Source organism: Oncorhynchus kisutch, linkage group LG10 (genome assembly GCF_002021735.2).
Source record: "Oncorhynchus kisutch isolate 150728-3 linkage group LG10, Okis_V2, whole genome shotgun sequence".
NCBI lineage: Eukaryota > Metazoa > Chordata > Actinopteri > Salmoniformes > Salmonidae > Oncorhynchus > Oncorhynchus kisutch.
This window is the reverse complement of record NC_034183.2, coordinates 30,751,747-30,776,138: the sequence shown is the minus strand read 5'-3', so window position 1 is coordinate 30,776,138 and position 24,392 is coordinate 30,751,747. Positions and strand designations below refer to the sequence as shown.

The 24,392-nt window shown below is 42.1% G+C and overlaps 1 protein-coding gene across 1 annotated transcript in view; it reads left to right on the top strand.

Moving 5' to 3' along the window:
- The window catches only part of LOC109898048 (carboxyl-terminal PDZ ligand of neuronal nitric oxide synthase protein), a 231,587-nt gene that overhangs the window by 145,615 nt on the left and 61,580 nt on the right, over positions 1–24,392 (top strand). Inside the window, exons 6-7 of the mRNA XM_020492806.2 lie at positions 7,242–7,386; positions 20,387–20,571. Of these exons, the coding sequence (XP_020348395.1) occupies positions 7,242–7,386; positions 20,387–20,571 (330 nt within the window). The remainder of the gene's footprint in view (positions 1–7,241; positions 7,387–20,386; positions 20,572–24,392) is intronic.

Sequence of the window (24,392 nt, the reverse complement as noted above, 5' to 3'; positions counted from 1 at the left end):
ATAGACAAAACACATTATAGGTTATTGATTAGAACTTAGTATAACGGGCCAACACACTATGGCGGTTGTTACCCACAATGGGAATTTCAAAAGACGGATAGAAAAAATAAAGTCTCCGAGGATTCTCTGTGTGGACCGTTCCGCTGTTCGATGATGCACTTCTCCTGCGCACCTCCCTGCTCGTCCTCCCGGTGTCAGTGTCCCTTTTGGCTTAGGAGTCTGTTCCCTCACCCTTTTCTCTGGAAGGGGTATTCTGAGGCCAGACAGCTCTGTAGCTCAGAGCTCACAGCATAGGAATGAAACCCTTTAGATACCACGATTCGATGGGAGATGGAGGCTAGGTGTTTCGACTTGAATTCATCCGATTAGACACAGCTACTCATCCGTAGCTTGGGTAGAAAAGGATTCCATTGTCCTCAAACTTGCGTTGCGTTCTGGGTTCGTTTACTTTTTTTAGACCTTGCTCCAGCTGGGGTCACGTAGTCCTGCTGTAAATTCTATACTCACAGGTTTTATACCCTTGGGTCAGAAGTGGGCGTAGCTGCCTTTAGGGCAATTCTCTGGGCGTACCAAGCTAATAAGGCAAGGTCCAGATTTGACCTTTAATCTTCCCCAAAACATTCTCTTTGATTTGGATATTTTCCATACAACGTACAATGTATAAACGTCAAACATATGCTAGGAAAACCCTTCACATTACAATGTTTTCGTAATAACATCATCTATTAACCTTTAAATGACATACATTTTCATATTCCATCTATCGTCATGACCACCATTGGGGCTGATGAAAACCATTGTTCCAAAGTCCCTTTAGTTCATGTTTAATATTCTGAGGCTGGTTCTCCATAGTAACAGGACAAAGGAATTTGTCTGTGGCCTGAGATTTACCAGGGGCGTGAGGGGTCATAAAACCCTCCACATCTTCAAAACACTATATCTCTCTTCCTCTGTTGTGGTTGAGAGATAAGAGAGATAATCTGTAGATAATCTGTAGGGTTGTGGTCTCCTGTAACTTGACCTGATCAGGACAGTCATGACAGTCCCCCTCTGGTAGGTTCAACTTGGAATGATTCTGCATGTTGCAACCCACCATAAGAATGACCATCAGATGTCCTGGTTTGTGGATCATCATAGCAGTCCCCCCCTTGGTGGTTCACCCTGGTAGGATTTCCGCAAGCTGCGGACCACCACCAGAATGGACCTGGGAGGTCCGGCAGCGGCTCTGTGTTCCGGCCCGTCGTCCGGTTATCCCGGCTAGTGGACCTAGGCAGTAACTTGGCAGACGTTGATAATGCACAACACTCAGGCAATACATCATTACATTTCCTCCCCAAACGAGCAGCATTGGGCTCTACTGCTTCCTAAGTGTCAAAGGAAATGAAACGAAAAATAATGGAATAAAAACATAAAAGTATACAAAATGTGCCTACCACACCTTAATCATCTAATTTGGACTATGTTCTATATATGTCCAAGGTCTTGGCTAAATAACTCTATCATGGCATTGTCTCTAATGTCATGTCTAGGATGATCCTACTTGCAGGTGGGTAGTTAAGGCACTTGGAAAAACTTGGCCCCTGAAGGCCAAAGCTTACATTGGGCAGATTACTGGGCTGACCTAATGAGTTCAGGAGAGGAGGCTGGGACTGGGCCCCCTAAGGGGGTTTCAGGATCTATTGCCAACTTTCCAAAAATCGCAATCGCTTCTGTCCCACAGGTGATCCTAGTATAAGACCTCATTAGGTCTTCCATTGCACGTGTGCGCCTGTGTACGTAGTAGGTGCACACGCCAAGGGAAATAAGACCGAGGATCATGGTAACAGTCAGGATACTGTCCGGCATCGTCCAAGAGCGGGCGACAGACCAATCTTTCGGTCTGTAGTAAGTCAGGTCAACTAAAAGTGCCTCATCCCGTACACTAAGATCAACAGTCATGGGTCCCTCGTACTGGATTTGGTTGTGAATGGCTTGTGGTAACTCAAGGGAACGTTTAGCGAAAGCGTCCGGCATTTCAATCTCTGTGTCTATCCTGTCGTGGGGAAGTTGGTATAGAGAGCGAAGTTGTCTATGTGAATAATCGCCCCCTCTGGTACCTTAACAAAAACAGTCTGGTTGGGGAGGTTCAATTGGGTGATGGAGTCATGGCGTTCGTAAGTCATAGTGGCGGACGCGAACGGGGTGTTGACCAACCATCGGTTCCCTACCACCTCCACTTGTGTGGTGGTGGCCCCATCCCTGGCTGTTAGTTTGGCTCTACAGCGTTCTTCGCTGGTGATAGCTTTAATACCACAAAGACGCTCAGTGGTATCCCTGACAAACGGTTTGCTAGGACAGAGGTAGTGGACATCTTTGGTTAGAGTACACATTAACAGGTTAGGGGTGAGATAGAAATCTGGGTTGTTTTCCTGGTAAGCTACAACTGGGGGCGTGGCAATCTTTACGTGGGTACTGTCGCGCCAAAATCCTACATTGAGAACTGTTTTCAATCTGTTGATATTCTCCAGTTCAACAACCGGCAGCGTCAGTAGAAATCCCACTTCATTAAGATCAACATCAACGTGTATTGGGATGGCCGACCCCAGACTGTAGGCTATGTGACTGTAATGGCCTTATCGTGGTTGAAGTACCTGAGGTCAATATGTTGTGCACCATTGAGAGGGGCACTAAATATGAGGGGATTCTATTCATGGCCAAGTGGTCCATAGAAAAGCTAACTTCACGGAGAAAATCCTCCAGTAACAGTCAAACCAATTGGACATGGGCATAGTCATGTTTCATGACCTCTGCTAGCTTTCCTACAGAGAGGAGAGTTTTGTTCAAGAGAGTAGCGTGTGTGTTGACCACCAGAATAGTTTCCTGGAGAGACTTTCCTACATGTTGCAACCTGAGGGCATGTGCCTTCATCTGCTACTGGATAAGTGGCATCTCTTCAGTAATCTCCCTAACAAGTTATTCGTTTTTGTAAACAAACAATGTTTTGACAACAATTTTTCTGGTTTTCTTATTTTGAAACAGTACAGCGCAGGACGATATCAATAGTGTCAACAGATGTATATCTGGTAGCTGGGAAGCAAATAAGAGATGTTATGTGCAACGTACTGAACTCCTGGAAGGGATCAGCTGAGGGTACTTAAGAATTTTCCTAGTACCTCTGACTTTGCTAGGTTTTTATCTATTCGGTGCTGGCTAGCACCCCTTCTATTCCCATGGGGGGAGTGTAGAACTTGATTTGGTTCCGGTGGACCCACTTTAATGTGGCGTTTTGTCGACCTTTGCTGATTATGATCTGGTAAGCTACAGGTGATAGCTTCACCACAATCTCGTGTGGCTCCGTCCAGTGGGGCAGGAACTTTGTGGCGACGCCCGCGGGATTGGTGTATATGTAGTACCACACTTTATCCCCGACCTCGAACACCTGGTGTGAGGCCTTCTTGTCGTAATAGGTCTTGTCACCTTCTGCACTTCTTTCCAACTGTCCTTGAGCATACGCAAATGTAGTCTGGAGATGGTTCCGCAGGTCGGTCACGTATTGATGAGCCGTGTAGGCGGGGGCTGCGGCGACATCTCCCGGTTGGTACAGGAGATGCAGTGGAAGCGTCATTTGAAGGCCCGTCATCATCTCGAAGGGTGTTATTCCTGTAGACCTGTTGCGTGTGGCTCTGATCGCCATCAGTACCAATGGGAGTTTGAGGTCCCAATCTTTGTGGTTGGCTGCCACATATTTCCTCAAGATTCTGACGATTGTTTGGTTGCTACTTTCTACCCTGTCCGAGCTCCTGGGGTGGTATGCGATGTGGAGTTTAGCTTTGACTCCCAGAAGCCTCAACAGTTTGGTCATTGCAGCTGCCGAAAAGTGGGTTCCTCTGTCGCTGTCTACGGTTTCTCCTGTCAGGCCGAAACGACTGAAAACTTGGTTTAGCAAAAGAACGGCCGTGGTTTCCGCTGTGTCATTGGTCTCCGGCAGGCACTCCACCCACTTTTTGAATGTGCAAGTCACTGTGAGGAGATACTTGTTGCCTCTGGCTGACCTGGCAACTGGGCCGATCTGGATCAAGCTCCAGGGGTGAGACACGCCCTTGCGTTGCAGGGGTGCTCTGTCAATTAAATCGATCCCAATCAGCATCTGTTCAATTTCGATGCTAGTCACATACACGGGGTGGATCAGTGATACGCTTTCGAAGTTGATTTTAAGTAGGAGACGTTTGGATAGGAGCTAGGTAGCTTGAGTGAAACATTGAAGATTCGTATCGCATTGTTCCATTTTCAACCAATGTTTTGCAGTTCATCCAGCAAGGTTTCAGATATGAGGGAAATTGTCGAACCCAAATCTATCAGAGCATGACAGGTCAAACAGTCCTCCAGGACTGTTCTAAGGTATGGCCTGTTCGAGTTGGTTTTTCTCGTCATATCCCCAACAAAATGGAGTGGGTTGGGAGAACGGAGCGGTTTGTAATCTGTGTCGATTTCCAAGACAGATAAGTCACCTACAAGACCCAGTGGGTCCTCTATCGGAATGGGAGAGGAATCATCTGTTGCAAAGCTGCTTATCTTGTGCATCTCCACATCCGTATCCAAGTCTGTAGACAAAACCTGCGGGCTTGTGTCTAGAATGAGTGGTTCCTGGACAGGGATTTGAGTGGGGGCGGGGTTAATGGAAATGTTTGCATCCTTTGGAATTGCATGGGTTTCGGCGGACTTGGTTTCCAACGATTTTACGCCTAGTCATGATGACTTATCCTTGTCATCCTTCTCAGATTTCTTACGATTCAGTACATCTCTATTCAGAGCTTCTAGATAATTTCGGTTAGCGTTTAGATCATTGTTGAGCACTTTGTTGCCCTTGTTACACTTGTTACCCTTGTACCCAGGTACTTCAACCACGATAAGGCCATTACAGTCACATAGCCTACAGTCTGGGGTCGGCCATCCCAATACACGTTGATGTTGATCTTAATGAAGTGGGATTTCTACTGACGCTGCCGGTTACCCACTTGTTACCCTTAGCTCCTGACCCTTTGTGAGAGTTAGGCGCAGGGGATATCGGCTAGGTTGATCTCTACGGGACCTGTTAGATTGGGGACGTTCATCGTAGCTATTGTTACGGCGGTGGTTGTCGGGGTGGTGGTTACGTGGTAGCCACCCCCTTTGATCGTCATCTTTTACCCCACATGTCCCCGATGCAGCACCTTCCAATTCGAGCGATGGTCCCCGCCTAAGCTCGAAAGTCGAGGTGTCCGGGCTCTTAGCCTGGCTTGCTTTTGATGCCTCAAAAGCGGTGCTTGCAAGTTCTCGGAGCGTCGAGATTGGCCACCCAACGTAGTTGTTTATAGTTATAGTTATCATTTTTCAACAATTGTTTACAGAGAGATTATTTCACTTATAATTCACTGTATCACAATTCCAGTGGGTCAGAAGTTTACATACACGAAGTTGACTGTGCCTTTAAACAGCTTGGAACATTCCAGAAAATTATGTCATGGCTTTAGAGTTTCTGATAGGCTAATTGACATCATTTGAGTCAATTGGAGGTGTACCTGTGGATGTATTTCAAGGCCTACCTTCAAACTCAGTGCCTCTTTTCTTGACATCATGGGAAAATCCAAAGAAATTAGTCAAGACCTCAGAAAACAAATTGTGGACCTCCACAAGTCTGATTCATCCTTGGAAGCAATTTCCAAACGCCTGAAGGTACCACATTCACCTGTACAAACAATAGTACGCAGCAGTCACACTGCAGTCATACCGCTCAGGAAGGAGACGCATTCTATCTCCTAGAGATGAACATGCTTTGGTGCGAAAAGTGCAAATCAATCCCAGAACAGCAGCAAAGGACCTTGTGAAGATGCTGGCGGATTTAGGTACAAAAGTATCTATGACCTGTCACGCCCTGACCTTAGTTATCTTTGTTTTCTTTATTATTTTGGTTAGGTCAGGGGGTGACGAGGGTGGTATGTGTGTTTTTGTCTTGTCTAGGGTTTTCTGTATATCTATGGGGTTTTGGTATTGTCTATGGTTAGTTGCATGTCAGCACTCGTTATATATAGCTTCACGTTCATAGTTTGTTCAGTGTTCTCTTTCATTAAAGAGGAATGTATTCATATCATGCTGCGCCTTGGTCTCTTCGTTATAATGAACGTGACATGACCACAGTAAAACGAGTCCTATATCGACATAAACTGAAAGGCTGCTCAGCTCATTATTTGGGGCAGTGTGCACATAGCCTGTCTTCTCTTGAGAGCCAGGTCTGCCTACGGCGGCCCGACTCCATGGCAAGGCTATGCTCACGGAGTCTGTAAATAGTCAAAGCTTTCCTTAATTTTGGGTCAGTCACAGTGGTCAGGTTTTCTTCCACTGTGTACTGTCTGTTTAGGTCAAAATATCATTCCAGTTTGCTCTGTTTTCTTTTGGTAAATTCTTTCCAATCTGTCAAGTAATTATCTTTTTGTTTTCTCATGATTTGGTTGGGTCTAATTGTGTTGCTGTTGCTGTCCTGGGTCTCTGTGGGTCTGTTTGTGTTTGTGAACAGAGCCCCAGGGCCAGCTTGCTTAAGTGAATCTTCTCTAGGTTAATCTCGCTGTAGGTGATTGCTTTGTTATGGAAAGTTTGGGAATCGCTTCCTTTTAGACGGTAGTTGAATATAACGTCTCTTTTCTGGATTTTGATAATTAGCTGGTATCTGCCTAATTCTGCTCTGCATGCATTATTTCTTGTTTTACATTTTACATTCACAGCATTGTAAAAGTTATCTGTGGTGCTGATGTTTAGGCCTAGGAAGGTTTCGTTTTTTGTGTGTTCAAGGGCAACGGTGTCTAGATGGAATTTGTATTTGTGGTCCTGGCAACTGGACCTTTTTTGGAACACTATTATTTTCGTCTTACTGAGATTTACTGTCAGGGCCCAGGTCTGACAGAATCTAAGCAGAAGATCTAGGTGCTGCTTGTAGGCCCTCCTTGGTTGGGGACAGAAGCACCAGCAAACAGTAGATATTTGACTTCAGATTCTGGCAGGGTGAGGCCGGGTGCTGCAGACTGTTCTAGTGCCCTAGCCAATTTGTTGATGTATATGTTCAAGAGAGTGGGGATCGAGCTGCATCCCTGTCTCACCCCACTCACCCGTGGAAATGCATTTCAATGTTTTTTACCAATTTTGACTGCGCACTTGTTGTTTGTGTACATGGATTTTATATTGTCATGTTCTCTCTCTTGGTCTTTCTCTCTCCCAACTCCTCCTCTCTCCAGTCCCAGGCCATGCGTATTGTGCGGACGGTGGGCCAGGCGTTCGAGGTGTGTCACAAACTCAGCTTGCAACACACACACCAGAACGCAGATGGACAGGAGGACGCAGACAGTGACAAGAACTGCAACGAGGAGTCCACACTCTCAGGTGCAACCACACAAACACACACACAAACACATTCCTGATTGAGTGTAAGATGCTATTTGAGGGGATAGTGTCACCGATGAGTCAGTCTAATAGAGAGACTGTGGCTGTGGAACAGAACAGAATAGTAGTGGGATGACTCTGGCTCCAGTAACTACAGGGCCCTTTCATAGGCAGATGTTTTTATTTGATCTTTATTTATACAGGTTCTCATTGAGATAATATCTCTTTTCCAAGAGAGACCTGGTCCCATAGCAGCAGGGGGAACAACGTTTCAGACAAAAGAACATACATACACTAACACAACATTAAACAAAACTATAAACACACATACTGTACAACAATTACATATTACTTTAAAAACACAAACCTCTTGACTAAAAACAGCTGGCATAAAAACAATTACACACTTCTATGATAATATACATCAATCAAGTGTTTAAACTCCACCAATGAAACTAGATCACCACATTTTAAAATGTTCAGGAGAGAATTCCAGGACCATGGTGCTAAGTAACTAAAACTATTTCTACCATGACCTGTTCTAATTTTTGGTACTGTTAGAAGCAAATCAGAATGGGACCGTAATTGATATTTATTTACTGACCTGACTAAAAAAGAACAGAGATAAAATGGCATTTTGCCCAAAATGTCCTTATAAATCAGTGTATACCCGTGTTTAAGCCTACGCAAGGTCAATGACGACCAGCCAACAGCGCTGTAGAGATCACAATGTGTTAGACGTTTCTGATTTGTAATGAACCTGAGGGCAGCATGATACACTGAATCAAGTGCTCTCAGGGTAGGCCTGCATATATATAACATCACTAAAATCTAAAACCAACAGTAATGTACATCGTACCAGCTCCTTCCTGGCCTCAAAACAAAAACAAGCCTTATGCCTGTAATAAAATCATATTTTCAGCTTGAGCTTCCTTATCAAGTTCTCTACATGCACAGTGAAGCTCAGCTTATCATCAACCCACACACCCAAATATTTGTACACTTTAACTTGCTCTATAGCCAATGGAGCAATTACACGACTTGTAACATGCCTGGCATTTTGTTTTACCCGAATTTAGAATCAGCTTTAAAATCATACAGATTCTGTTGTATGATGTTACAAAGCCCACAGCATCCATGTGCCACTCACCTATACACACCAGACTATTTTTTAGATTGTCTAGTCTGAGTCAATTTGACTAAAATATAATTAAGTATTAGTCACATTTTTGTCAATTGAATAATGATTTAGTCTAGTTATTGACAAAAAGACAGACAGTGGGCATTTTAGTCAAATAAATGCCCTTTCATTTTAGTCAAATAAATGCCCTTTCATTTTAGTCAAATAAATGCCCTTTCATTTTAGTCAAATAAATGCCCTTTCATTTTAGTCACATAAATGCCCTTTCATTTTAGTCACATAAATGCCCTTTCATTTTAGTCACATAAATGCCCTTTCATTTTAGTCACATAAATGCCCTTTCATTTTAGTCACATAAATGCCCTTTCATTTTAGTCACATAAATGCCCTTTCATTTTAGTCACATAAATGCCCTTTCATTTTAGTCACATCACATTTATATTGCCTCATTAACATATAGTAAACATAAATTACTGACTTCCATGTGCACAAACATACTTACCTTGTCCTGCCAACATATTTTTCTGCATAATTAACATTACATACAAAGCAAACATACACTCACAAGCAGAGCGAGACACACACACACAGACAGAGCCAGAGAGAAAGAGAGAGGTAGAGATCAAATACAAATCTTATAATCAGCTATTAAAGACTACCCACTGGATTCTCCAATTGCATTGAATTAACTACAAGACAAAATATAAACCCTCCAACCCAAAAAGGCCTGTGGTGTTAATGGTATCCTAAATGAAAGGATAAAATATACAGACTCCAAATTCCAATTGGCTATACTTAAACTCTTTAACATCATCCTTAGCACTGGCATCTTCCCAAATATTTGGAACCAAGGACGGATCACCCCAATCCATAAAAGTGGAGACAAATTTGACCCCAATAACTACCGTGGGATATGCGTCAACAGCAACCTTGGGAAAATTCTCTGCGTTATCATTAACAGCAGACTCGTACATTTCCTCAGTGAAAACAATGTATTGAGCAAATGTAAAATTGGCTTTTAACCAAATTCACACTGCACACCCTAATTGATAAACTAACAAACCAAGACAAAGGTAAAGTCTTCTCATGCTTTGTTGATTTCAAAAAAGCTTTCAACTCAATTTGTCATGAGGGTCTGCTATTCAAATTAATGGAAAGTGGTGTTGGGGGAGAAACATAAGACATTATAAATTCCATGTACACAAACAAACAAAAAATGTGTGTGTACCCACTCCCTTCAACATATATATCAATGAATTGGCGAGCGCACTAGAACAGTCTGCAGCATCCGGCCTCACCCTACCAGAATCTGAAATGTCTACTGTTTGCTGATGATCTGGTGCTTCTGTCTACAACCAGGGAGGGCCTACAGCAGCACCTAGATCTTCTGCACAGATTCTGTCAGACCTGGCCCGATTCCAGTAAATCTCAGTAAGACAAAAATAATGGTGTTCCAAGAGTAAACAAAAACGTATACCTACCTTGGCCTAAACATCAGCACCACAGATAACCCCCACAAAGCTGTGAACAATCTGAGAGACAAGGCAAGAAGGAAGAAGGGCCTTCTACATAATCAAAACTAACAGAAAATTTGACACACTAATTTGGATCTGGCTAACAATACTTGAATCAGTTATAGAACCCATTGCCCTTTATGGTTGTGAGGTCTGGGGTCCGCTCACCAACCAATAATTCACAAAATGGGACAAACACCACATTGAGACTCTGCATGCAGAATTATGCAAACATATCCCCAGTGTACAACATAAAACACCAAATAATGCATGCAGAGCAGAATTAGGCCAATACCCGCTATTTAACAAAATCCAGAAAAGAAACGTTAAATTCTACAACCACCTAAAAGGAAGTGATTCCCAAACCTTCCATAACAAAGCCATCACCTACAGAGAACCTGGAGTAGAGCCCCCTAAACAAGCTCGTCCTGGGGCTCTGTTCACAAACAGACCGCATAGAGCTCCAGGGCAGCAACACAATTAAGCCCAACCAAATCATGAGGAAACAAAAAGACAATTAATTGACAAATTGGAAAATAATTTACAAAAAAACTGAGCAAACTAGAATTCTATTTAGCCCTAAATAGAGTACACCGTGGCAGAATACATGACTACTGTAACTGACCCAAAATGAAGGAAATCTTTGACTATGTGCAGACTGAGGGAGCATAGCCTTGCTATAGAGAAGGGCACCCGAAGTCACACCTGGCTCTCAAGAGAAGACAGGCTACAGTGGCTTGTGAAAGTATTCACCCCCCGTTGGCATTTTTCCTATTTTGTTTCCTTACAACCTGGAAATTGATTTACACAACATGCCTACCACTTTGAAGATGCATAATATTTTTTATTGTGAAACAAGAAATAAGACAAAAAAAACAGAACTTTATTAATGTCCTCCTTGCCTGGTCCATGAGTTTTGGTGGGCGGCCCTCTCTTGGCAGGTTTGTTGTGGTGGCATATTCTTTCCATTTTTTAATAATGGATTTAATCGTGCTCCGTGGGATGTTCAAAGTTTCGGGATATTTTTTATAACCCAACCCTGATTTTTACCTCTCCACAACTTTGTCCCTGACCAGTTTGGAGAGCTCCTTGGTCTTCATGGTGCCGCTTGCTCGCTGGTGCCCCTTGCTTCGTGCTCTTGCGGACTCTGGGGCCTTTCAGAACAAGTGTATATATACTGAGATCATGTGACAGATCATGTGACACTTATATTGCACACAGGTGGACTTTATTTAACAAATGATGTATCTTCTGAAGGTAATTGGTTGCACCAGATCTTATTTAGGGGCTTCATAGCAAAGGGGGTGAATACATATGCAACCTCCACTTTTCAGTTTTTTTATTTTTTTCATTCCACTTACCCAATGTGGACTATTTTGTATATGTCCATTACATGAAATCCAAATAAAAATCTATTTAAATTACAGGTTGTAATGCAACAAAATAGGAAAAACGCCAAGGGGGATGAATACTTTTGCAAGGCACTGTATTTGCACACTTGTCCCAACATGTAGTGGAAACTGAGCTGCACTTCCTAACCTCCTGCCAAATGTATGACTATATTAGAGATACATATTTCTTTCAGATAACACAGACCCACAAAGAATTTGAAAACAAATCCAATTTTGATATCTATATTTCACCCATATTTATTGGGTGAAATACCACAGTGCTGCAATCACAGGAGCAAGATTTGTGACCTGTTTTATTGTTTATTTCCCTTTTGTTTATTATCTATTTCACTTGCTTTGGCAATGTAAACATATATTTTTCCCATGCCAATAAAGCTGCTTAAATTGAATTAGATTAAGAGAGAGAAAGACAGAGGGAGAGAGAGGAGTGTAGTATGTGTTGCATCTCGGTCGCGTCATTGCCATTGTCATCAACGTTCCAGGGATTCCAAAAGTATAAGGAGGGCTAAGGACTTTAACCGGAGCTAATGATTGTTTCGCCCAATGATGTAGTCGAGTCGCTTAACCTTGAGTCCCAAGTCCCCTGTGCTCGAGTACGAGTCACCAATGGTCGAGTCACGAGTCGAGTCAGAAGTCCCTATGGCTGAAATTTGAGTCCCAGTGCTTGAGTCCTGGTCCAAGTGCTCAAGTCTGAATCACTGAATCACTAGAATAGATCAAGTTATTTACACAGTCATATACAGTGGGGCAAAAAAGTATTTAGTCAGCCACCAATTGTGCAAGTTCTCCCGCTTAAAAAGATAAGAGGCCTGTAATTTTCATCATAGGTACACTTCAAATATGACAGACAAAATTATTTAAAAAATCCAGAAAATCACATTGTAGGATTTTTAATGAGTTTATTTGCAAATTATGGTGGAAAATAAGTATTTGGTCACCTACAAACAAGCAAGATTTCTGGCTCTCACAGACCTGTAACTTCTTCTTTAAGAGGCTCCTCTGTCCTCCACTCGTTACCTGTATTAATGGCACCTGTTTGAACTTGTTATCAGTATAAAAGACACCTGTCCACAACCTCAAACAGTCACACTCCAAACTCCACTATGGCCAAGACCAAAGAGCTGGATAGGGGGGTGCTACCTCTGCTGTTTTCTGAAGTCCACGATCATCTCCTTTGTTTTGTTGACGTTGAGTGTGCGGTTATTTTCCTGACACCACACTCTGAGGGCCCTCACCTCCTCCCTGTAGGCCGTCTCGTCATTTTTGGTGATCAAGCCTACCACTGTTGTGTTGTCTGCAAACTCATGCTGTTTGGGTGGCCACATTTAAAATACCCAAATGCAGGACAACAGGATGATTTTGCAGGACAGTGAAGCCTAAATTATTACCTTTTTTTGAGTTATTCACCACCTTAGAAAAAGTGCCATCCATTTCGTTGTGCTAGGCTTTGAAACAAAGACCATATTTTTTTAACTCACTTTCAACCTCTTCTTTCTTCAAATTGATCAATCACAGTGAGGTGGGTTTTAAAAGCACATACTCTTTTGATTGATTGAATATATTAGACAATTTCTTTTAAATACATACAGTGCCTTGCAAAAGTATTCATCCCCTTTGGCTTTTTTCCTATTTTGTTGCATTACAACCTGTAATTTAAATGTATTTTTATTTGTACTTCATGTAATGGACATAGACAAAATAGTCCAAATTGGTGAAGTGAAATGAAAGAAATAACTTGTCTCGGGCAGTTGTTGTTGCCATCCTGTACCTGTCCCACAGGTGTGATGTTCGGATGTACCGATCCTGGGCAGGTGTTGTTACACGTGGTCTGTCACTACGAGGACAATCAGCTGTCCGTCCTGTAGGGTTGTCTTAGGCATCTCACAGTATGGACATTGCAATGTATTGCCCTGGCCACACCTGCAGTCCTCATGCCTCCTTGCATCATGCCTAAGGCACGTTCACACAGATGAGCAGGGACCCTGGGCATCTTTCTTTTGGTGTTTTTCAGAGTCAGTAGAAAGGCCTCTTTAGTGTCCTACATTTTCCTGACTGTGACCTTAATTTCCTACCGTCTGTAAGCTGTTCGTGTCTTAGCGACCGTTCCACAGGTGCATGTTCATTAATTGTTTATGGTTCATTGAACAAGCATGGGAAACAGTGTTTAAACCCTTTACAATGAAGATCTGTGAAGTTATTTGAAATTTTGCGAATTACCTTTGAAAGACAGGGTCCTGAAAAAGGGACGTTTCTTTTTTTGCTGAGTTTATAAGACATATCTATGTCCTGGAAAGTTGGATGTTACGTAGAATGTAATTCTAGTCACATTAGCGCATGTTTGCAACAACCGTCCCAGTATAGGGACACCGATCCCTCAGTTTCCCTTTGGACCCGATCAAGACGGACTCTGTTTTTCAAGGTGAAGAGACAACTTATTGTCATATGGCCATTTACTCACATTCAGGAGTTTAGCACAGAGGGCTTTCTCAACTACATTTTTGTCTTTGTGGGAAACCAAAAGTGCATAATAATCTGCATAGAGGAAAAGTTCACATGTACAGGCAGATTTCAGATAATGTATATACAATAGAAAGAAAAGTGGACCCAGCACAGTCCCTTGGGGTACCCCGCAGTTCAATATTTTTGGTTTAGATAGGGTCCTATCCACATCTACCATCTGTGGTCTTCCTTGCAATTAACTGCTAACCCATTTTACTGCTACGTTGTTAAAGCCCATGGCTCTTAGTTTGTTTAACAGAATCTCATGATCCACGCCTTTTGGAGATCTAACAAAATTTCCCTACGTCTACTTCCTTCCTTATGTGGTCAGTTAGATATTGTAGGCAAGTGTCGGTGGAATGGGATTTCCTAAAGACAGATTGGCGCTCTTTTCCGTGACCTTCAATAAAACACACAGGATTGAGACAGGCCGATAGTTTCCATGATCTAACTTATTCCCATTTTTATATAAAGGAATGACCCTTGAAAGTTTTAGTTCACTGGGAAAACACCCCAGTTCAATAGACATGTTTATAATGTGAGTTACACATGGGGTGATAAATTGCGCAGAATCCCTTATAAATCTGTCAGGAATGTTGTTAAGGCCAATTGCTTTGGAATGGTCAAGTTCTTTCAGCTTCTTTAGCACAGATGACTCAGACACCTTTTCAAACGAAAAAACATCTACTTGAATCCCCTGCTGTGAGTAAAACTGCTGGACATGACTCTCCCCAAAGCAACCTGACTGACAAGGTAACTTGCTAACTAATGTATGAGCTATAGTTGTAAAATAGCTATTCAGACTGTCTACAACTATGATCTTGTCTGATGTAATCTTGTCCAATCTAAGACTTTGAGCTCTGGTCTATAATCTGTTACTGTATCCTAACAGCTTCAGACAGTTCCATAATTTACTCGGATTGTTCCTATTTTCAACTATTTGTCATTAAAATAATCTTTCTTGGCCTTCTGTATCATCATGTTGACCTCATTTCTTAATTTCTTATAGTCTATAAATATATAACCTGCCTTGGATTTCCTAAACTCCAGAAAGTGTTCATTTCTACACTTAATTACCTTTATAATGTTATAGTTTATCCATGGTTCTGTTCTTTGCTTAATTCAACAACAACAACAACAAATCTGGAACCTGCTTATCTACAGCATCTAAAAACAATGATTTAAAATTGCCGCAGGCATTTTCCACCTCATTGCATTTCAATACAGCAGACCAGTCCAATTTGATCAAACAATGAACATAAATATCTGCTCTTATTCTTTATAGACCTAAATGATGTAATGATCACTGAGCCCATAGTGTAAACCCCACTGTTTGATATATTTCAGACAACACAATGTCCATGATGGTTTGGGCAGAAGGACAGACCCTGGTGGGCTCAGAAATCAGCTGGTATGAGGAAAAACAGATTACAAAAATTCTGAAGAGCTTTAAAAGTAGCATGGGCCTGTTAGAGCATATTTGTATTAAAATCACCAGTAACAACAACTTCTGATTTACCTAAATCTGTACAGTTGAAGAAAGTCTTCTCCAACAATTCATAAAACTTGTATTGGTCTGTAACAGCTTCCGTCTATATTGGGTTTGCATTTTGGTGATAAAATGTCCAACCACACAGCTTCAAACTCATCATGGCTTAAATCCGATCTAAAGTTGAACACAATATCTGATCTTACATAAATACAAACTCCCCCGCCTTTGCGATTGCAGTCTCTTCTTAATTACTACACAATTTTCAACTTCAATCTCAGCGTTATTTATCGAACCATCTAACCTTCTTTCGGTAAAGCAAAGCACTCCCACCTTACAGTTACTGGAGAGTAGGCGAATTTCCTCAATCTTGGGAAGAAGACTTCTAACGTTGAGATGAAGGATGTGTAGTCCTCTCGTCCTCTCCTCATCTGTTGGAACTGTCAGCTGAAATTGTTCACTTGAGATGAGTGTTGAGTCCATGCAGTCCAATCCCAGCCGTGAAGCTCCACCCAGGGTTCGTGCTGGCATCAGACTAGGGTTTTGCCTTTCCAATCCCCTGTCCCTATCCCCGGGCCTTTCCATGTTCATTTGGCACAACAGACTGTCTCGACTGGGGCCTCCTTCGCGATCCTCTCCTGGTCTCCCCACTGCACTCAGACAGAAGATGGAAGCAGGAGGATTAGGTTGGTTGTCATGATCAAGGTCTGAAAGATCTCTATTCGTTATGCATACCTGAAAGAGGGTCATTGCTCCTTCCCTTCTAACCCTCTCTATTATATCATGCTGCTGCTCCAATGGATTTATCGCTAGAACATGGGCTGGGGCTCTGATAAACATCTCTGGACAGTAACGGGCATAGAGTAATTATGAGATTTCCACCATCTATTTGGCATTTACCCCTGACCTTAACCCCCTTTTGGAGGGACTGTGCCAGTTGAAATATACAAAGTTATTTAGTGCCAATCTGGTCTTCTAGCCTGATCTTCTGATTAAAACGTATACTTTCTCAAAAGGAAATCGACTCGATGTACAAAAAGTGCCAGTATCTATAAACGTTAATATAAAACAGTAAATTAAAAACTAAGTGTTTGATGTGATTTTAGATTGCATTTGCATTGATGTCAGAGTGGTTAGAGGTACAATAGAGCCCAGAGTACCAGACCATTAGTGACAGGTACTACCAATGCAAGACCAGAGTGCGTAAGAGGAGATTACCGTGACTCAACGGTCACATGGAATTTTACTGTGGTCAGAGCTCATGACTTCTGGTGTGGCAGTGGTCTTCGCAACAGCCCTAGTACAGGCAAGATGAATTGAGTCAATAAATTGTTTGGTATCCCTTTTCCTTTCTTTCTGTGTCCCCAAATGTTTGCATATAGGCTACTGGTAATGTTACCAGGGCCACGATCAATTGCAAAACGTTCTCGAACGTTGCAGATAATTCCTCGTATTATCATAATTTGTTCTATTATCTTTCTCTCTGTATTGTTGGGAAGGGCCCGTAAGTAAGCATTTACACTGTTAGTCTACACCTGTTGTTTACGAAGCATGTGACAAATAACATTTGATTTGATAGAAATTCCATGAATAGAACTGACGTTATTCCTTATTCAACATGTCATAGAGGCATGTTTGTTCTATATAGCATATGTCTATCTGAATGTTCCAGCACTACCAGCATTATGACCAGGAATACGACTTTCCCGAATCAAATCCTTTGTTCGCACCCCCCAGGGCAATTGAACTGATTCCAGAGGCTGGCCCAAAACACCGCCGGTGGAGGAGAGGTACTCGGAGGGGTCTTCTAGTCTGACTTAGGAGGCGCGCACACCACCCACCGCTTCCGAGTATATTACTTGCTGATGTTCAGTCTCTGGATAATAAAGCTTAGGGCGAGGATTTCTTTCCAGAGAGACATCAGGGATTGTAACATACTCTGTTTCACAGAAACATGGCTCCTTTGGGATATACTGTCTGAGTCCGTCCAGCCAGTTGGGTTCTCAGTTCATGATGCAGACAAGAATAAATATCTCTCCGGGAAGAAGAAGGGTGGGGTGTATGTTTCATGATTAACGACTCATGGTGTGATTGTGAAAACATACAAGAACTCAAGTCGTTTTGTTCACCTGACCTAGAATACCTCACAATCAAATGCTGACCTTATATCTTCCATGAGAATTCTCTTCAGTTATTGTCACAGAGGTGTATATCCCCCTCAAGCTGATACCACTGGGGATTTTAACAAAACAAATTTGATAAAAAGGCAGCCGAAGTTCTATCAACACATTGACTGTAGTACTCATGCTGCTAAAACACTCAACCACTACTACTCCAACTTCTGGGATGCCTAGAAGGCCCTCCCCTGCCCTCGTCTCAGCAAATCTGAACACAACTCCATTTTGCTCCTCCCTTCCTATAGGCTTTGCCCACTTTGAAGATAACAGAGCACCACCGACATGGGCCGCTACCAAGGACCGTGGGCTCTCCTTCTCCGTGGCCACCATAAGAAAGACATGTAAGCGTGTTAACCCTCGCAAAGGCTGCCGGCCAAGATGACATCCCTAGACGCATGCACAGATCAGCTGGCCTATGTGTTTACGGACATATTCAATCTCTCCCTATCCCAGTCTGCTGTCCCCACATGCTTCAAGATGGCCATTGTTCCTGTTCCCAATAAAGCAAAGGTAACTGAACTAAATGACTATCGCCCCATAGCACTCACTTCTGTCATCATGAAGTTCTTTGAGAGAATAGTCAAGGATCATATCACCTCTACCTTACATGTCACCCTAGACCCACTTCAATCTGCTTTCCACCCCAATAGATCCACAGACGATACAATCGCCATCTCCCTGCACACTGCCCTATCCCATCTGGACAATAGGAATACCTATAATAATACCGGTAAGAATGCTGTTCATTGAATATAGCTCAGCATTCAGCAACATAGTACCCTCCAAGCTCATCATTAAGCTCGAGGCCCTGGGTCTGAACCCCGCCCTGTGCAACTGGATCCTGGACTTCCTGACGGGCCGCCCCCAGGTGGTGAGGGTAGGAAACTATATCTCCACTTCGATGATCCTCAACACTGGGGCCCCACAAGGGTGCATGCTCATCCCCCTCCTCTACTCCCTGTTCACCCATGACTGTGTGGCCACGCACGCCTCCAACTCATCAAGTTTGCAGACGACACAACAGTAGTAGGGTTGATTACCAATAATGACAAGACAGCCTACAGGGAGGAGGTGCGTGCTCTGGGAATGTGGTGCCAGGAAAATAACCACTCACTCAATGTCAACAAAACAAAGGAGATGATTGTGGACTTCAGGAAACAGCAGATGGAGCAACCCCTTAACCACATCGGCGGGACCGCAGTGGAGATGGTGGAAAGCTTCAAGTTCCTCGGCGTACACATCATTGACAAACTGAAATGGTCCACCCACACAGACAGTGTAGTGAAGAAGGCGCAAGAGCCTCAGGAGACTTAGGTACGGCAACTGCACCACCCACAACCGCAGGGCTCTCCAGAGGTTGGTGCGGTTTTCCCAACGCATCCCCGGGGGCAAACTATCTGCCCTCCAGGACACCTACACCACCCGATGTCTGTTCACCCCACTATCATCCAGAAGGCGAGGCCAGTACTGGTGCATCAAAGCTGGGACCAGGAGACTAAAAAACAGCTCCTCTAGCACACTAGCACATTAGAGGCTGCTGCCTATGTACATAGACTTGAAATTACTGACCACTTTAATAAATGGAACACTAGTCACTTTAATAATGTTTACATATTTTGCATTACTCATCTCCATATGTATATACTGTATTCTATTCTAATGTATCTTAGTCTATGCCGCTCTGACATTGCTTGTCCATATATTTATATTTTCTTAATTCCATTCCTTTACTTAGATTTGTGTGTATTGGCTATATGTTGTGAAATTGTTAGATCATTTATTACTTGTTAGATATTACTGCACTGTCGGAGCTAGAAACGCAAGCATTTTGCTACACCTGCAATAACATCTGCTAAGCACGTGTATGTGACCAATACAATTTGATTTGAATATAAAATATGGCATTCCAATGCACAGTAGAACGTGGCGCTGGTATTATGGGTCATATCTTTTGAATGGTAAGGGCTAGAATCAAGCTGTTTTCTCTGAGGAAAATTGGAAGACTTGGCTACCTTGGCTACAGAACTTGGCTATGAAATGCAGTGAGGAAAGTGGGAGGGTTGAGCGACATTACAAATTCAAATGACAGCCTACTTTTCTATACTCAAGGGAGAGAAAAACATAAATAGACTGTTGTTTTACTATTAAACTCAATTCTGCTCATTTTGTAAAGCTGCGCGTCTGTCCTGCTAATGTTAATTGTGCTCATCACTAAAAAGCTTTCAATCTCTCCAAAAACTCTTGTCCAGTCCACTTGGTAGTCAGGATTTAGTCACAGAGATAGTTGTCTCATCTCATTTTAGTCAACTGAAATTAAGAAAGAAAATTGTTTAGTTATAGTTTTGTCTGGGTCTATTTATTCCGTTATAGTCTCGTCAATTGCCACTGAAAAATATGTGTTAAAATGTTTCTCACAATTTTTGTTGACGGAATTAACACTGACACACACAAACACACATGTGAGCTGATCCCCTGTTCTCTGTCTGTTCCACTGGTATAAACCACACGAGTCTCTGAGCTCTGCCAGTGGGATTATCTGGAGAGTTAATTGTGAGCTGGAAGAACAGGAGAGCCACAGGAGAACACCATAATGAAGCGCATCTCATCCTGCCACTCTTCTTTTGTCCTCCCTCAACTTTTGGTGTAGAAACTTTCTTTCCAACAACAGAGTCTATTATTCCATTGACCCTCCTTCTATGGCAACTATTTAACATGGTGTGGTGATGAGGCATTTCTTTAATAATGTGTTGATGTGTTTGTTCTTACAGCCCGTGAGTTAACAGGAGCGGAGAAGTCGGTGGTTGCTGTGGAAACAGACATTGATGCTGAGGAGGCTCCCTTACCATTACCGGACAGTACGGTCGAGGAGTTTAACCGTGGGGTCACTGACCTGGACGGAGTGTACTCTACTGCCAAGTCTCACCACACACACCTCAACAACCTCGACAAGAAGGTATGATGGCTGTATGTATGTGTTTTGGGGGTGTGGTTCGGGTATGTTTGGTGGGGAGAAAGGGGACAGGGTTGCAGCCCAAGAAGGCTAAAAGTATATTTACATGCATATACTAACTAAGTCCTGGAATGAGAGAACACAGTAATGGATGGTCATTATTGCTTGTACCACTGAAATACAATACCATTCATCTATCTACTGTATAGATTGCTTAGTCCAGGTAACACAATACCATTGGTCCATCTATAGATTGCTTCGACCAGGGAAATGCAATATCTCGTGGCCTGTGTAATAATGGCTTGAGGTAGCGGAAAACAATAATGTGTGGCCTATGTATAGGTTGTTATGTAGGGTGATACATACTGCTTTTGTGAGACAGGGAGAAAACACACACACACACACACACTGCATTGTCTGATGTTACGACAGATTGAGTTATATCGGGTGATATTGCTATTCTTGGATCGAAGACAATAAAATATTGTTACCAAGACTGCTTGGACAGTGTGAAAGCATGATTGTGTGTTCTATCTAGAGACCACTATATGGGGTGGCATGACTCGTTTGCGGCTTTATCTATAGCTTTATCCCTCTGACTGGACTGGAGAGTGATATATTGTGAGCTGTCTTTTTCTGTCTGTTTTTTCCAGAATATTTAGTATGTATTTAGCATGAAGTTAAAATGTTTTTACCCTTAGGTAACACTTAGTTAGTTAACCTAATTAGCCACGCTGTTTTCTGCCTTATCAGAAGTTTAGGTAGCACTTCATAATAACTAGCATTTATAATGGATTAGTAAGTCATTTTTTCATAATTTATTCATTGTTACGCCCACATTTGTAAATATTAGTAACCTAGTTATTCACACATTTATAAACAACTTTTAAAGTATTTAATAATGATTCATGAGATGTTTAATATAGGTCCATATTGTCCATTGGGTATTTTTTTTTGTCATTTTTGTGTGGCCTCATCTAAAGTGTTGGCTATTGACTTTTTTTACTGTTTTGAGTGACCAGTGTAATTTCTCACAAAAAGATGCAGTACCTGATCCTCCTTAAGGTCTCGAAATAGCCCCTAGAATATAGCTGTTAGGGTGACCATATTACCACCCCACCGGCAGTCACGAGTCATGGCCGCAGTCAAATTCCATGTGACCATTTAGTCATGGTAACTAGGCTTCTCCAAAACTACGCACTGATGCTGCTGATGGTCAATAGTAGCCTACCAAACTTGCTAACTGCCAATCACTAATGGCCTGGTACTTATCAAATCACATTTTATTAGTCACATACACATATTTATGTGACACATTTTTGGCCTGGTAATTAGCGATTGTCCCTCTAAACGCTCTGACATCAACACAAATCCATTAGAAAATCAATGAGCTCATGTTGTGCAAAATGTTGTGCAAAATGTCTATAAGCTATGCAATTACATGAGAAAACAGAGCTTTCATGGCCTCTATTAAAAAGATGATGATCCCATCAGCTTTCTATAGGCTAGGCCTACTATATTTATTTCTCAACGTTCCTAATATTAAGCACATTGCTCCACTTTACAACAGGAGTATAGCCTACCTGGCTGTTATGAAAATGAACCGCAGGAAAAACATCCTCCATTCGCTATTTTAGTGCTATACTCGAGGACCGAGTTTGGAAAACACTGATTTAAAACAACAGCAAAAATGTAAACAGCTAATGATCCTCTATGGCCAAATCATGCTTTAGTAGCCTATGTTTGAATTATTGTATTTATTTCTGTATAGACAGGAGTAGGCTAATTAGGCTATATAATTTTAACAATTTAATTACATTTCCTTTAGGAAAAGCTTCCCGTAGCCTTATGGACGGACTGCCTGCTTGCATATTAAAAACGTAACCACGTAACCTCCATTTGCTATTCGAGTGCAGGCTGCGGATTACGTTTTTTTTGTGGGCTATTCTAAATCAAAACTAATTCCACCCATAGGCTATATGTAAAGACCAGATTAAATTACGAATAGTGTGATGAGTGAGAAAATGATCAAGTGCTTGTCAAATTGTGAATGAGGAATGAGAAACTGATGACGTGTGTGCAGCCTGCGCAAGAAACAGAGAGAGCCCATGCCTTTCATGCAACTTTTTTCAAATCATCATTACTGTCGCATAATGTAGCCTTAGAATGTATTAAAAATCAAAACATATAGCCTAACGTTTGTATCACAAATAAAGTTACGCATATAGGAGGACCTGTTTCTTTGATAACACAGAATAGCTGCATGTGTGCACTCCCTCGGAAATCGTTTGAAGGAAATATCCTTTTTATTTTATTCAGCTATGTTCAATTGTATTCTTCATGTTATAAAATAATAGAAAATAATGCCACAGAATTCTAAGCAAATCTGCTAAATTAATTAGTGTAGCCCACAGCCATATGGCATAGCCAGATCAGGGCCTAACATAAGATCATCTGGGAATATGCCATATGGACATTCTTCTGAAATAGGCAACATTTTCTTCATATCATGTTTTTTAGACTTGCATAAAAACATTGTGGATCTATTGTGATGGTGTGGGCCATATTAAATTGATTTATTAGAATGTAGATGTTCTGCATCAGCATTGTGTAGGCTGTGTGTGAAATCCACGAGATGCTAAACGTGTTTATGTTAATTAATGGTCAATTACCATGAGACAAGCAGTTGTTTGCAAGACAATCACTGGCTGACAAAATGTAATGACAGGCCCTACCCCAGAACATATCAATGGTTGGGCCTCCCGAGTAGCGCAGTGGTCTAAGGCCAATTACCGTGTGCCACTAGATTCTGGGTTAGTGCAGCCGGCCGCGACCGGGAGACCCATGGGGCGGTGCACAATTTGCCCAGCATTGTCTGGGATAGGGGAGGGTTTCGCCAGCAGGGATGTCCTTGTCTCATCGCGCACTAGCGACTCCTGTGGCATGCTACCACGGTCGCCAGGTGCATGATGTTTCCTCTGACACATTGGTGCGGCTGGCTTCCGGGTTAAGTGTGTTCCGCCTGTCCCGAGTCCGTACGGGAGTTGCAGCGAAGAGACAAGACTGTAGCTACCAGTTGGATACCATGAAATTGGGGAGAAAACGGGGTAATAAAATAATAATAAATATATATAGATTATTATTATTATTCATTTTTATTTTTATTTATTTATATATATATACACATATATATTTTTACATTTTAATACTAATCTATGGTTAAATAATAAGCACACAAAAGGATGCTTTAGAAAACATATTGAACATTTTATTCCTGTTGTAATAGTCTGATGTATAAAATAATGTTTTTAGTCCGAAAATGCTAACATAAGCATTTCTTGGCAGTGACTTTTCTACCAAAACCCAAAGTGTGGAAATAAGTAACACAATAAAATAACAATACCGAGGCTATATACATGGAGTACCGGTACTGAATTAATGTGCGGGAGTACAGGTTAGTCGAGGTAATTATGTAATATGTACATGTAGGTAGGGTGTACATAAAGTAGCTATGCATAGCTAATAAACAGTGAGTAGCAGCAGCATAAAAAAAAGGGGGGGATCAATGCAAATTGTCCGGGCAGCCATTTGATTAACTGTTGCCGAGTAGTTACCATACTAGGCGGGAATACAACCCATTACGATACTCTCAATAGTGCAGCAGTAGAACTTTTTGAGGAACGGAGGACCCACGCCAAATATTTTTTGTCTCCTGAGGCATTGTTGTGCCATCTTCACAAGTGTCTTGATGTTTTTGGGCCATGATAGTTTGTTGGTGATGGGGTCAACAAGGAACTTGAAGCTATCAACCTGCTCCACTACAG